This window comes from Ochotona princeps, chromosome 19 (assembly GCF_030435755.1).
Source record: "Ochotona princeps isolate mOchPri1 chromosome 19, mOchPri1.hap1, whole genome shotgun sequence".
NCBI classification, from domain to species: domain Eukaryota; kingdom Metazoa; phylum Chordata; class Mammalia; order Lagomorpha; family Ochotonidae; genus Ochotona; species Ochotona princeps.
The window spans coordinates 23,727,870-23,742,371 of record NC_080850.1 but is presented as its reverse complement, the minus strand read 5'-3'; the positions used below and the strand labels follow the sequence as shown (position 1 = coordinate 23,742,371).

Sequence of the window (14,502 nt, the reverse complement as noted above, 5' to 3'; positions counted from 1 at the left end):
GCTTAGGGGTTCTTACCGTATGTGGGGGATGCCAACCCCACCTTGAAGAATCTTATAGAGTTTGCTCTCGTACAGCAACTGGGGATGCCTGGCCTTCTGCGATTCTAGTTTCACTGCTACTTCCTGCGGGGGAAAGATGGGATGGTTGCATCAACAATCCCCGTGGACTCAATGTCACTCGGGTAAGGACGGGGGGGGGGGGCAATAGCAGAGCTCCCAGTCGCTACTACGAGCAAGTGAAAGGATGGGACGAGAAGGTGTCTTGGTAATTACAAAAGGAGACAAACTAGCCCCCAAGGCCTCCTCGGGGGGTAATGACGAAATCGGCAAGAAAATGATGCAGGCGAGAAAAATAGGCAAAGCTTCGCTCGAAGAGGCAGATTCCGGAGGCATCAGGCCATAGGAAACGGCCCTGAGGGGACCGAGAACCCTGCGGAGCGAAGACACGAAAAATACAAAGGAAAACACGGGGACCACAGGAATAGGATTTTGACGATGCGGAGGGCTGTGTGGTGTGTGTTGGGGGGGGGGGTGTGGAACGTTCCATCAGGGCACCTTTTCAACAAGCTGTAAAACTTAGTGGTTCACTCGATCTTTCTATCGGGTTCTTTTCCTTTTAGGGGAAAAAGAGTGGGGGAGGCTCCTAAGCCAGGAAAACTGGCTCCGTCCGGACTCGCCGAGGCGTGCGTGCGAGCGAGCGAGCGAGCGGGGGAAGTGGCCGGCCACTCGGGGTAGGGAGGTGGGGAGGGGGCCAGCCAAGAACCCCACCCCGGGTGATTACCTCGCCATTGGTGATGTTAATCGCCAGATAAATGTCCCCGAAGGAGCCGGACCCGATCTTCCGTACCAGTTTGTATTTCCCTCCGACAATGAATTCGGCCTTGGAGCCGCTGCTGCTCGCCATCCTGAGAGACTGGGGCAAAGCCCCGACACCTCAGAAGGGACGACGGAGGCCTCTGAGGATGGTCCGCCGGGCAATGCTGCGGAGGAGGGAGGCAGCAAACAGACAACGGAGGCCTTTCCCCGGCGTTACAGGGCCCAGAATCGGCCGACGCGGATTCCGATCACCGCAGCTCAGTCAGGGTTCTTTTAGCCCAGGCGCCGATTGTGAGGCAATTCTCGCGGTTACTAGGCTGGACTGGTTGTTTCTGGGCGGCTGCCGCTGTCTCGCTTTCGCGGCGACGTCGCGGGCTTGAAAAGGGGCTTGGTGAGTTCAGGGTGGCGAGACTGCTGCCACCAGTGCCGCCGGCTCCGGCCCGAAAGGACCCCTGTCACTCCGCCGATGCCGCCATCTTGTTCCTCCGGCTCCAGCCAACACAAAATGCCCCCAGTCCCCGGGAGCCGCTTCTTCACAGCGCAGAGCACCCTGGGAAAGGGATCTCGGGCACTAGCCCCAAAGGGTCGGCAACGAGAGAGAGGGCGGAACCGGATCCGTGAGAGTTTCAACCCACGCTCAGAGCGTCACCCCGTTACCGCCCCGCTGCGCATGAGTGCGGCTGCTCCTGCTGACTGCGCAGGCGCGCCGTGGCCTCGCCTCCTCTGCTCCCCCCCCACTTCCACTTCCGTCCGCCGGTAGGTCGGCGCTTATTACCACTTAATTGCCTCCGACCGCCCGGTGTGAGGCGTTCTTACGTGACTGTTGGACTCTTCATGTGTTCGACCTTAGGGGTTGAATATGGACTTGGGGCGTCCAAGGAGGTTTTTAACCTTAGCTTTTTCCTCATACTGCCTCCCGGGACCAACCTTTTCCAACCCAATTCCAGTCAGGAAAGTGGCGGTCGGGTTTGCGGGACACGTTCAGGGCTTCTGGTTCAGCAGAGCCTTGCCGGATTCTCTTAATAATTGAAATTCTGCGCTTGGTTGAGTCTTAGAGATCCTGTTTTCACAGGAAGGGGAAAGAAGGAAAAATCTTCCTCAACGTTTTTGTCCTGTTGCCCCTACTGACACATTTGTTGGATCTTCGAGAATAAGACCTGCTTCAGAATGTTAGTGATAATTGGAATCAACAGAAATGAGGGTTGACAACAGTGTAAGTAAAACATTGCACGCACTACAACTTAGTAGAGCCGCCCCCCACCAGAAAAGAGAGAGAAAAAAAAGACTAAGCCTTTCTGTTGTAATAATGGGCCAAAAAAAAAAAAAAAAGGCGAGGAGTAGAAATACCTTTACAGAATCAGACTGACAACGTTGAAAGCCTTACAGAGTTTTGGGGTTTTTTTGTTTGTTTTAACTCAAAAAGTCAATCAAGCCTTGACCACTTCTGGGTTTACAACTCTGAATTGGGAAGGTTAAGCATTAGTGACGCTCCCAAGAGAACTCCATGGTTAAGACGCATGTTTTTAAATTTACTGGTAATGTATTTGAAAGGACAGGAGATCTCCCACCGTGTTGATCCCCACCCTACATGCCAGCCTGGCCGAGTAGATATTCCCAAGGGAGTGGTAGGTATCAAAGTTCTTGAGCCATCAGCAGCTGCCTTGCAGGGTGCACGTTAACTAGGAGGTGAATCAGAACTGAGTGAGAAGTGGACCCCAGGCCCTCCTTTCGGCATCGGGGATCCCACACAGCAGCATTTTGGATTCAGCCCATTAAAAACAAACAAACTTTAATGGAACCATTTCAAATAAATTCCCTAGTGCAGAAATGGAAACTGTGAGGAAAAAAAAAGTTTGAATTACATCTCTGAAAACTGGTAACATAGTAATTAGGGCTCGTTTTGTTATTTTGGTTAAGCCAAGGGGAAGAGACTTTTCCCTACGGTTTAACATGAAGCTTTGAGGCAGTACCAAAACCCAGAGTGCCTGATTTCCAAGTCAGCTGTTAGATATTCTCTTCTGATGACTCAGAAGCATGCTGTAACCAGTTTAATACCTTGTACAATTTTCTGTCACAGCCATCCAGCATTTGTGCAATGGGTTCTTCAACTTAAGGAGTTCTTCAGGGAGATAGAGAGGCAGTATACATTTAAAGGTTTGATGTTTGTTTAGGTATAGTGATACACATGCTCAGTTTGTTGGGAGAAGGTGGGTTTACATGATACTAATAATTTTCATTAAAATGCCTTTTATAGGTGCTAGTGCTTGATCAAGTCCTAGCTGCCTTCCTAGGTGTGCATCAGTGGGGAGCTGGGGTCAGAAGGTAGGGCAGGACTCCAACCTGGGCCCTTTGACTGTGGGGTATAGACATCCCAAGTGGCTTCTTAACCTCTCTGCCAAGCACTTGCCATGAGTTTTGTTTTTGTTTTTTAATTTTTAAATCATTATGTTGGGAATTGATGACTTTGGAAGGTTGAGTGACAAAGAAAAAGTTCTTCAAGCATCTGCAAATTAGCTTTCCAAATGCCCACAACAGCCAGGGATGATCCAGACCAAAGCCAGGAGCCCAGAATTCAATCTAGTTCTCTCACATGGGTGGCAGGGTCCAAAGTATTTGGATCTCTGCTTTGTCAGGGACAATAGCAGAGAGTAAGACAGAGCATGGTCCAATAGACAGGTCATGGATAATGCTCCCATATGGAATGCCAGCAATATTTATATAGGTGGTAGCTTAATCTGTTTTGCCTTTGCCACACTCCTGGAGGTTGTTTTTTTTTTTCAATATTCTTATTTGTCAAAAAGTTGACCTTCCTTCTTTGTTTTTTTAGCCTTTAAAACTCATGAATTGATTTTGTTCAAGTATCTTAAAGAGTTTACAGAAAGATGGAATTACGAAATAAGTTTAATTTGGCACAAAAAGATTCTGAAGTCCAAGCATAGTTTTTGTAATACTGTACATGAACCTGAACTTTTTGCAATATCCCAGTTATACGTATGTAGAATGTGTCCTCGTTTTCTTCCTGTCTGCTGTAGTTAATGCTCCAGTGCTGAAACGCCTGGCAAGATATACTAAACTGTTAGATGAGGACTCACAGCCTTTTCAAATGTGGTTTTGTTGTAGGGTTTTTGAACCCCGAATACTGCAGCAACCTCAATTCTTGTCTCGCAGGAAAGAAAAATTTTCATGCGGACGCAGTTTAGTTTTAAAGTAAGATTTATTAGAAATGGTTGAGAAAGTAGACTCCCATCCTAGTGATGGGAGGGGGCCTCGAGATCCTCTGCCATAGTGGCGGGGGGAAAGGCAAGAGAGAAAAACCCTAGTCCCCTGCCATAGTGGCAGGAGGAAAAGCTAAGAGAGAAAAACCCTAGTCCCCTGCCATAGTGGCAGGAGGAAAAACTAGAGAGAAAAACCCGTATTAATGGTGGGGAAAGTATCTTTTAAAGGTTCCCCTCAAAGATGTTTCTCCATAAACAAAGAAAACTCCTGGTTTCCATGGTACCTGGCCTTGGGACAAAAGGCCAGAAAGGTGTCACTGGCCAACTTCCTTGGTCCCTTTCTAATGATAAAGAGGCCAGTCTGAAGCCCTCCCCCTTGGCAATGACTGGAGACAGAAGTGGGCGGAGGCTTCAGGTGGGGAATAGATATGTGAATGTCACCCTTGTCTCCTGGGAAGCATTCCTGATAAGTTAAGATATGCACTCGTCTTTGGAGAGACGTGCTCTGATGAATCCAAGACCTGGTGGGGAAAATACCCCTTTATATTTGAGAAAAAAAATGACTTGGGGACCCAGAAAACCCTAACTGCGTACTACCCAGTCTAACTCCTCTCACAGTTTCAGTTAGATTTATCCTTGGATTTAAATGTATTAAATTGAAAAATGACAAAATTTTTTTAAATATATGAAATTAGATTTTTAGGTATTGATTGTGATACAACCTTCTTGAAATCATTTGTCAAAAGTTTCCACCTAAGTAATTTAAGAATTATTTGTTTTTGGCGCTTCCATTTGAAAGTTACAAAGCATCTATAGTTCTGAAAAAGCAACAGCTGTGGTATAATGCAAGCTTTTAAAATGTAGCAATGTCCCATTCATGATTCCTACAGCCTATGAATTCACTTAAAAAATACAATAAAAAATGTAGGCTAAAAATTCTAGACCTAAAGGGAAGTTTGGAGATCGCTGAATTCTGTAATCACTATCTTGTTGCTGCTGTGCAGTTTACAGAGTGCTTTCACACAAGTTACTGATGTCTAAGTTTATACAGATCTTAGGACTGGATCCCAACTACATAACCAAAATAAAGGAGGAAAAAAAGGAAAAGTTGTTCAAAGAAAAGTCAAGCTGAATTGAAAAAATGTGTGTATTTTTTTTTTAAGTCACAGTGTTTACTCAAGGATGGGTCACTGATAATCAGGGTGTGTTTTGAATAAAATGATAAGCAAAAGAACAAAAGGTTTTGATGTTATTTGAATGCTAAAAATGCAAGGGGCCCAGCAGCATGGCCTAGCAGCTAAAGTCCTCACCTGGAATATGCCAGGATCCCATATGGGGGCTGGTTCTAATCCCGGCAGTTCCACTTCCCATCCACCTCCCTGCTTGTGGCTTGGGAAAGTAGTTGAGGGAAGGCCCAATACTTTCGGATGCTGCACCAGTGTGGAGACCTGGAGGAAGTTCCTGGCTCCTGGCTCCAGATCGGCACAGCACCAGCCGTTGAGCTCACTTGGGGAGTAAATCATTTGACAGAAGATCTGTCTCTCCTTCTCTCTGTATATCTGACTTTGTAATAAAAAAAAAAATAAATCTTAAAAAAAAATGCAAGGGTAAACCGCACATCTCTAGAGCTGTTTGCTACAAGTAAGTAGAAAGTAGCACACCTTTAATTGTCAAACACTTTCTCTGGTATTTAACTATCTCACAGCCCAGTGTATAATCAATATCAGAAATTGATTTTATCTGAATTGGTTGGTAGAATGATTGAAAACATGAGGACATCAGAAATGTGCTGTTGTGTCAGAGTGACACCTATCTAGCCTGTTTTTCATTATTTACCAATGACAGAAATTTCTGTGTCCCTTTTCTCAGTCCTGTTCTCTCCAATGCACTGTGCATAGAATTTTGTGAATGGATTACTCCATTTGTGATAACAAGGTCACACACATTTGAGGCATACTATAAGCATTTCTTATTTTTCGTGATGTTTTTAACCATAAATTTAACTTCATTCTTCATACTTATTTGTCCTTTTCACTTACGTAACTTCCACATTCTAAATATTGATATTTCACATATTTACTACCCAATGTTCATTTATTGATATTAAGTATTTACTGTTCCATTTAAAAGGGACAAATCTTCAATTGAAAACTTTGGATCAGGAAAAAGAAACCCACAAAACTCTCTTAAAAATATTCACCAAATATCAACATTTTGTTATATGAAAGTCCTGTCTTTTTTTTTTCTATGCTTATATACATATAAATAAATACATGCTGTGGCCATGTTCAAACTTTCCTGAAGTGTCAATATTTGAGTCTGTTGAAGTTTGCTAATAATACACAAACAAACAGGAGAAAAGCCTAACAGATCATTTATTTGTGTGAAGGGGAGGCTTCAGAATGAAGATTCATTGACCAAGTATGAGTATCAATTTTATTTTTTTTGCTTAGATTCTATGAAGCATGGGCCACAGTGTAGAAGTGTGATTGCACACAAGGGGTACGAGCTAATGCAAGTAGGCTGAGTGGGGTGACCCAGCTAGGCCTGTCTGTCCAGATTCTTCTTGGTTCCCTAGTTGCACCAGCTCTTCCTCCTGCAAATGGGGCAGGACCGATTCTGGAACAGAGATCTTATGACCTGCAGTCAACCAGGATAGGTGAGAGAATTTCATCATAGTTCCTAGACAGGAAGGGGAAGGTGAGAGTAAAAATTCTAGCTTTTAGGGCTGGCTTTAGGGTAAAAGGGTCTGGTTTCTATGAACAGCCTAAGGGGAAAATTCTGCTTTCTATGACTTGCCTAGGGATGAATGAGGGACGAGAGTTTAGAGCAGGAAAAGATCAGAGAGACATCTTGCCTCTGTAATTATTCCTGAGGCCTTCATTTTCAGGTATCATGAGTCCCAACATTGGCTAGCCTCTGCTGCTTTCCCAGGCTATAAGCAGGGAACTGAAGATTAGCATGCTATATCACTGTACCAGCGCCTGTATTTTAGTTTTTAGTATAGCTTGAGAAAGCATCATATCCCATAATTGTCCTAAACTGTTGCATTTAGTTAAAAAAAAAAATCCTGTGTCTGGTGCAATGACTCAATTAGCTAATTCTCTCCTTCAAGTGTCGGGATCCCATATGGGCACTGGTTTGTATCCCGGCTGCTCTGCTTCCCATCCAGCTCCCTGCTTGTGGCCTGAGAAAGCAGTCGAGGACGGCCCAAAGTTTTGGGACCTTGCACCTGCGTGGGAGACCCGGAAGAGGTTCCTGTTTCCTGACTTTGGATTGGCTCTGGCTGTTGTGGTCACTTGGGGAGTGAACCAGTGGATAGAAGATTTTTTTCTCATCTTCTCTCTATACATCTGCCTTTCCAATAAAAACACATTTTAAAATAATATATTTCTTTGAAAGGCAGAATGATAGAACGAGAGAGAAAAGTTGTCCATATTCTGGTTCATTTCCCAATTAGCCACAATGGCCAATTGGGTTCATATTAGAGCCTGCAGCCAGGAGCCTCATCTGAGTCTCTCACATGGGCCATCCTCTGCTGTTTTCTTGGACACATTTGCAGGAATATGGATTAGAAATGGAGCAGCTGGGACTCAGCTGGTTTCTCAGGCAGTGGCTTAACTTGCTACGCCACAATGCTGGTTCCACAAAAATGACTTTTACTCTTTTAGTAGTCTTGTATTTGTGGCATGAGTTGAATGAGATTCGACAGTGAAAATCCTACAGAATTTTTTTGTGTCCTCTTAGAATGCAGTTTCCATTAGTTTCTCCCTTGCCTCTGAGTCAGTCAAAATAATACCTGAGACATTAATTCTTTGGTGAGGAAGAACATTCTTCAGTTTAAAATGCCCAAGATGTGTCCTGACACGAAGCAGGTTCCAGTCTTCAGTGTGACATCTCCCTTTAAAGCCTTTCTGAAATGAGGTCTGGAGAGGCATTGTGCAAAATGAAATGTTGCATTTTGCCTGTTTCTCCTTCTCTCCCCTTGGTCGGTCTGACCTGGCAATATTTAAACAATTCAATTGTGTTTACAGTTTTCTGCATTAATCATACAAGACCATCTAATTCCTGGAAATGTGCTTTCATGTGTGGCATCTGGGAATATCTGTGATCGCCACTATTTTTATTCAGGAGGATTTATGAGCCCTTGGCAGTTCTGCCATCTCTGGGTCCCTTTCTTTGCATAGCCCTTGTGCTTTTCCTCTGCATTGTTCATTTAGCAAGGGCATGAAACTGGGCTCCTTGTGACTCATTATTGCTCACTGGAGTAATCTGCTCTTCTTTGTGAGACTAAATTTGGAAGGCACTTGAGTCTTTCAAAGGGGCTGGCACTAAGCATATCCTGTTAACTCTGTACTCTCAGGAAGCACTGATAACTACAGGAGGAAGAGCTAGCTTGCTCCATTGGACCCACTGCAGTGGATGGAGCTATGGCCATAACTGGATAAAAAAAATAATTATGGATTATAGCGCCCTAATCTGCAAAATATAAAAGGTCAGGTTGTGTCTGCTTAGCGCTTTCCTAGTTCTTAGAGTACTTTGCAACACACCAGCTCCTGTTCTTGACCAGTGTATGAACAAGATAAAATAGCTATTGTCTTATCTGTGTTAGGTGTGTGAAAGCCGAGGTTCTGGACAGGTGTGGAGACTTACCCAAGAACACCAGCTTCTGAGAATGCCCTGTGTTCCACACATCTGTTCTAGAAGGAATACTTGGTTGTCTTAATTGGGAGTACTTCCTGTCCACACCCCCACTGCCTGTTTCAGATCTGGATGGGAGGCAAATTAGCAGTTAATTACCACAGTGGGTCTACATCTGAAGTCATCTCCTCTCCAGCTTGTTTAGCCAGTCCATCTGCAGCTCAGTTTATCTCTCAGTATCTAAAGTCTGTCGCTTTTCCAGTGAATCAGGGCCTGGGGTCTGTCTTCGACTATGTCTCAACTCCCACACTTTTGAGGGTTAACTCCCATCTCTTCCAGGTTCAACCCCGGGCTCTCTTCCGGTTCCTTGATCCAAGCTGACCTGTCACTCTCCTCCATCCGTCTTTCCCAGCAGCCAGCTTGTGTAGACAATGCTGCTTACTCCGGTCATGTCAGTGTTCATTTCTTCCGCTTGTTTCCCCTAAAAGATTCTAAAGCCAATTGACCTACTTAAATCTTAGCTACTGATGAGACTTTCCAGGCCCTTCCGATTGAACTCTGAACCTGACCCGAACTCCTTTTTTTTTTTAAGATGGTTTTATTATTTTTTAAAATGTTAATTCATTTTTATTTGTTTGAAAGTTAAATCAACTGAAAGAGAAAGGCAGAGATCTTCCAGCTGCTAGTTCACTCTTCAAATACCTTGCAACAGCCTGGGCTGGGTCAAGCTGGAGCCGGGAGCCTGGTATTCCTATGATCGTCTCCATGTGGGTGGCAAGAACCCAAGACTTGGGCTGTCATCCTCTTCCCAAGTGCAGTAGCAGGAAACTGGATGGGGGAGCAGAGTGGGTGGGAATTGAGAATGACACTGATATGGGATGAAGGTAGCTTAACCTTTACCACAAAACTCACTCCTCAAACTGCGGCTTAATGTGTTTTCTCAGCCAGGTAGATGATGAACTTTGGATTTTTCCTACTCATGTTCTAACTCCCTCTCGCCTATATGAAACATATACTTTTACATTTCTTTTTGTTTGGAATTTCAAAGTCCATTGTCCTTTGTAGTCTTTTTTTTTATTGTCCCACCCTGTGTCATGGTTGCCGTCACTTCTGCCCTCGTTGAAATAAGATACAAGAAAGCACTTTGTTTCAGCCACAAACCTATAGAAATACACCCTGCTGCTGTTATTATTAAGTGACTCAAGCCAAAGGTGACTTTCTCTAACCTTTCTGGTGGCGGGAACTGTCAACTGAAATAGGAGCTTCACAGTTATTGTCCACAGCCAAAAATAAAGTGTAACAACTGTGATACTACTGCAGCTGACTTTTTCTTAAATGTAGACAATTCCTTTTGACAGGGTCAGCACTAGAGACTTTTATATGTGGAAACAAATCAAAATTCCTAGGCTTTTCTAAAGGCCTCAGGCAAACCTTTCTTCTAACCAACATGAAGATACTATGTTTAATTTTTTTTTATTTACTACTTGAGAAGCAGAGTCACAGAAACACAGAGACCCATCAATAGCCAGGGCTGGGACTGGCTAAAGCCAGGAACAGGAGCCTCTTGCAGGTCTCCTATAAGGGCCCAAGGCATTGAAGGGCCATCCTCCACTATTTTTAGGCACATTAAAAATGAGCTGGATCAAAAGTGGAACAGCTAGGTCTAGTGTGATGGCTTAGTGGCTAAATCCTCACCTTGCAGGCAGTGGGATCCCATATGGCACGGTTTATGTCCCAGCTACCCCACTTCTCATCCACCTCCCTGTTTGTGGCCTGGAAAAGCAGTAGAGGATGGCCCAAAGCCTTGGGACCCTGCACCTGTGTAGGAGACCCAGAAGAGGCTTCTGGCCCCTGGCTTCAGATCAGCTCAGTATTGGCCATTGCAGCCACTTGGGGAGTGAACCAATGGATGGGAAATCTTTTTCTTTATCTCTGTCTTTCTTTCTCTTTGTAAATGTGCCTTTCCAATAAAAACAAATGAAAAAAAAAATGGAGCATCTGAGACTCAAAGTCATGCCCCTTTGGACTGCTGGCCTCATAGGCGGTGACTTGCACCTGCTGCTCCACGGTGCTGACCTAGATACGTAAGTCTTCAAATGCTGTCTACCCTGACCGATCTTTGTAAGCTAGTATAATTAGTTTCAATATTGATAGAGCACTTTATGTAATAGTATTATATTATCCTAGAAAATATTTAATGAAGAAAGTAATTTGATTGCTTGTAGTTTTTAGGTTTTTTTTGTTTTGTTTTGTTTTTTAGCTGGAATATGTAAGGTTCAGGGATCTCACTTGGCTAAGTACATAATTTATACATCTCAAGATTGCAAAACACCTTGGGAAGGAAATTCTCATTTATTTCAAAATTAAGGGAAGATGCAAAAACATATCAATTTTTTAAAAGATTTATTTTATTTTTGTTGGAAAGCGAAATATACAGAGAGGAGGAGAGACAGAGACGAAGATCTTCTTCCGTCCGATGATTCACTCCCCAAGTGGGGGCAACAGCCAGAGCTGAGTTGATCTGAAGCCAGGATCTAGGAGCTTCCTTCAGGTCTCCCATGTGGGTGCAGGGTCCCAAAGCTTTGGGCCATCCTCGACTGTTCCTCCAGGCCACACACAAGGAACTGGATGGGAAGTAGGGCAGCCAGGATTAGAACCGGCACCCATATGGGATCACAGCACATTCAAGGCATGGACTTTAGCTGCTAGGCTACCGTGCAGGGCCCCAGATATCAGTTTAATACTAGATATCAGAATATGCCACATAAAGAAGGGTATAGGGCCCAGTGCAATGACTCAACTGGCTAATCTTTAGCCTCTAAGTGCTGACGTGCCATATTGGTGCCAGTTTGTGTCTTGAATGCTGCGCTTTCCACCCAGATCCCTGGTTATGTTCTGGGAAAGCAGCAAAGAAAGGATGGGCCAAAGCCTACACCCATGTGGGAGACCTGGAAGAAGCTTTTGGTTCTTGCCTTCAGATTGGCTCAGCTTTGGCCGTTGAGGCTATTTGAGGAGTGAACCAGCAGATTTTTCTTTTTGTCTCTCCTTCTCTGTAAATCTGCCTTTCCAATAAAAATAAATAAGAAATAAAAAAAGGAAGGACGGGAGAAAGGGAGGGAGGAAGGGAAGGGAAGAAAGAGTATGTTAAAAAAAAAAAAAAAGTTGCTGGTTTTCAATGGTTATACAATGCTGCCACCTTGTGGATATGATTAAGCATTGTTACTGCAACCACTGTCAGCCAAATGTTTATTTATTTATTAAAGATTTCTTCTATTTCTATTTTTTTTGTTTTTTTTTTTTTAACTTTTTAAAAGATTTATTCTATTTTTACTGGAAAGTCAAATATACAGAGAGTAGGAGAGACAGAGAGAAAGACCTTCCATCTGCTGATTCACTCCCCAAGTGGCCTCAATGGCTGGAGCTGCGCCAATCTGAAGCCAGAATCCTGGAGCCTTCTCCAGGTCTCCCACGTGGGTACAGGGCCTCAATGCTTTGGGCCATCCTTAACTGCTTTCCCAGGCCACGAACAGGGAACTGGATGGGAAGCGGGGTTGCCGGGATTAGAACCAGTGCCCATATGAAATCCTGGCGTGTTTGAGGCGAGAACTTTTAGCTGCTAGGCTACTGCACCAGGCCCAGCAGAATGTTTAAATGCCAGGACCAGGATTGCCATCAGGAAGATTAAAATAACATTTGGAAGCTTGGCACGTGTCAGGAGATTGCACAAACCTATGGTATTTTAAGACAAGGTAAATAAAAAGAGCCAGTCCAGACACCATCAAAAGTATGTGAAGAAAAAAGCCAGTGGATGTTTTATATAGTCCACATTCTGTTCTTCCTCCGCATAACATGCTTTCACACTGTGTTGTAGTCACTGTGGACTGGTTTTGCTCTCCAAGGAGAGCATGAGCTAAGAGAGCAAAGAATCAGTATTTGCATTATACTCCTGGCATTAACACACTACGTGATAAGTCTCCAGAAAATGTTTTGTGACTCGATGAATGACAGGATAAAGCCAAAGTCATGGCAGAGCCAGTTTTCCAGGTTCCCAGGTCACTGTGCTACCCATTAAAATATATATACAAGGGCAATTCATAAAATTAGTTGAAAAAAATGGAACAAAAAACTAAGCTTACTTTGGCACAAAATATTTTTGAAATTCTGTGTATTTTTCATAATATGTCTTCCTTGAACTTTTTAAGAGAATTGATTTATTTCTACTTAGAAGAGTTACAGAGAGAGGGAGAGACAGAGATTCTACCTGCTAGTTCACTCCCCAAACGGGTACAACAACCAGAGCTGGACCAATCCGAAGCCAAGAGCCAGGGGCTTCTTCCAGGTCTAGCACATAGGTGCAGGGGCCATCACTTTTGATTCTGATCCCATTGCATATGGTTACTGGCTCAAGTCCTGGCTGTTTCACCTCTGACCCAGGGTACCTGGGGAAGCAGTGGGGCCTGGCACCCATTTGGGAGATCTGAAAGGTTTCAGGCTCCTGGCTTCCTTCTGGACCAGCTTTGGCCATTGTGGCCATTTGGGGCGTGAACCAGCACGTAGAAGCAGCCAGGATGGAATCACCACCCATATGGAATGCAGGTGTCACAAGCAGCAGCTTAACCTGCAGTCACAGCACTGGTTTATAGATAAACCTTTTTAAGAATACATTTAAAAAAAATTCTGCCAGCTGACTGCCTTTGGATTCAAAATTCACTCTCAAGTATCCAGGCTGCTGGCTTGCACTGCAAGTTTTAGATTTACCAAGTCTCCACAATGGTGTGAGCCAAGAAGTTAAAATAAATCTTTCTCTTTTTGCATATATACACATCCTGTTGGTTCACTTTATCTGGAGAACTCTGACTAATACATTCCCTCACTTCATTTAGGTCATTGTTAAAATATTTTCTCCTAGAAAAACTTTCCCTGACCAAATTATTTTAAATAACCCCTTACCTACATACCCTAACCAAAGCCAGTGAATCTTCAACTCTTTAGCCTGTTTTGTTTGCTTCATAATACTTACTAGCATCTAGAGTTATAAATACATTATAACAAACATATACTGTTGTTGACTTTTCCTCCTGTAGAATATTAGCTCAGTGAGACAGTCTTGTTCACTAATGTAAACAGAAGCTACTGTTTCCGCAATAACAGTTGAGTGACTGAATGAATTGTTTACATGCTTTATGTGTATTCATATGTGTACATACTAAGCAGATACTTCCATAACTTTAAAGAAAAATATTTATTTTATTTATCTGAAAGGCAGCTGTGGGGTGGGAGTGGGGAACAGAGAGAGATCTTCCATCTGCTGGTTCATTACTCAAATGGATAGATTGGCCAAAGCCAGGAACCAGGAGTTTCCTCTAAGTCTCCCAGGAAGGTGCACAGTCCCAAGGACTTAGGCCTTCCTCTGCTGCTCCTCCATGTGAACAAGCTGGGAACTGGATTCCAAGTGGAGTAGCCTGGACTCAAATCAGCACTGATAGGGGATGCTGGCACTGCAGGCAGGGGTTTACATGCTACACCACTTTGCCGGCCCCTGCAACCTGCTTTTTTTTTTTTTTTCACTTATTATAGATCTTATCTAAAGCATGGACATCTTTGAGTGTCAGCAACTATAGATGAACTTTGTTCTTATTGGCAGCATGGTACTCTGATGTGCAAACACACTAGAACTTATTTAGCCAGTTTCCTGCTGATAGTTATTTGGATTTTTAAAAATTATTATTATTATTTTTTTTTTGTTAGGAAGACAGAGTTACAGAGAGAGGAATTTGCCTGAGAAAAATTTTCTCTTTGAAAACTTAGTGAGAGTTACTTTATCCCTGGT

General features: G+C 43.7%; 2 protein-coding genes across 17 annotated transcripts in view; one reads left to right on the top strand and one right to left on the bottom strand.

The window, feature by feature from the left end:
- CSNK1A1 (casein kinase 1 alpha 1) overlaps positions 1-1,499 on the bottom strand; it is a 45,500-nt gene extending 44,001 nt beyond the window's left edge. For 5 of the 15 annotated variants that reach the window (XM_058677650.1, XM_058677651.1, XM_058677654.1 and 2 more), the window contains exons 1-2: positions 782-1,498; positions 17-123 (exon numbers count right to left, since the gene is read on the bottom strand). In XM_058677650.1, the coding sequence (XP_058533633.1) occupies positions 17-123; positions 782-904 (230 nt within the window). In that variant the 5' untranslated portion in view covers positions 905-1,498. Of the gene's footprint in view, positions 1-16; positions 124-781 lie in introns of all 15 variants that reach the window. The other 10 variants (XM_058677649.1, XM_058677656.1, XM_058677657.1 and 7 more) reach the window with 7 other exon arrangements.
- The window catches only part of ARHGEF37 (Rho guanine nucleotide exchange factor 37), a 68,080-nt gene continuing 53,678 nt past the window's right edge, over positions 101-14,502 (top strand). Inside the window, exon 1 of one of the 2 annotated variants that reach the window (XM_058677645.1) lies at positions 101-182. The gene's annotated coding sequence lies outside the window, so the exon portion shown is untranslated. Of the gene's footprint in view, positions 183-1,640; positions 2,030-14,502 lie in introns of those variants that run through there. The other variant, XM_058677646.1, reaches the window with a different exon arrangement.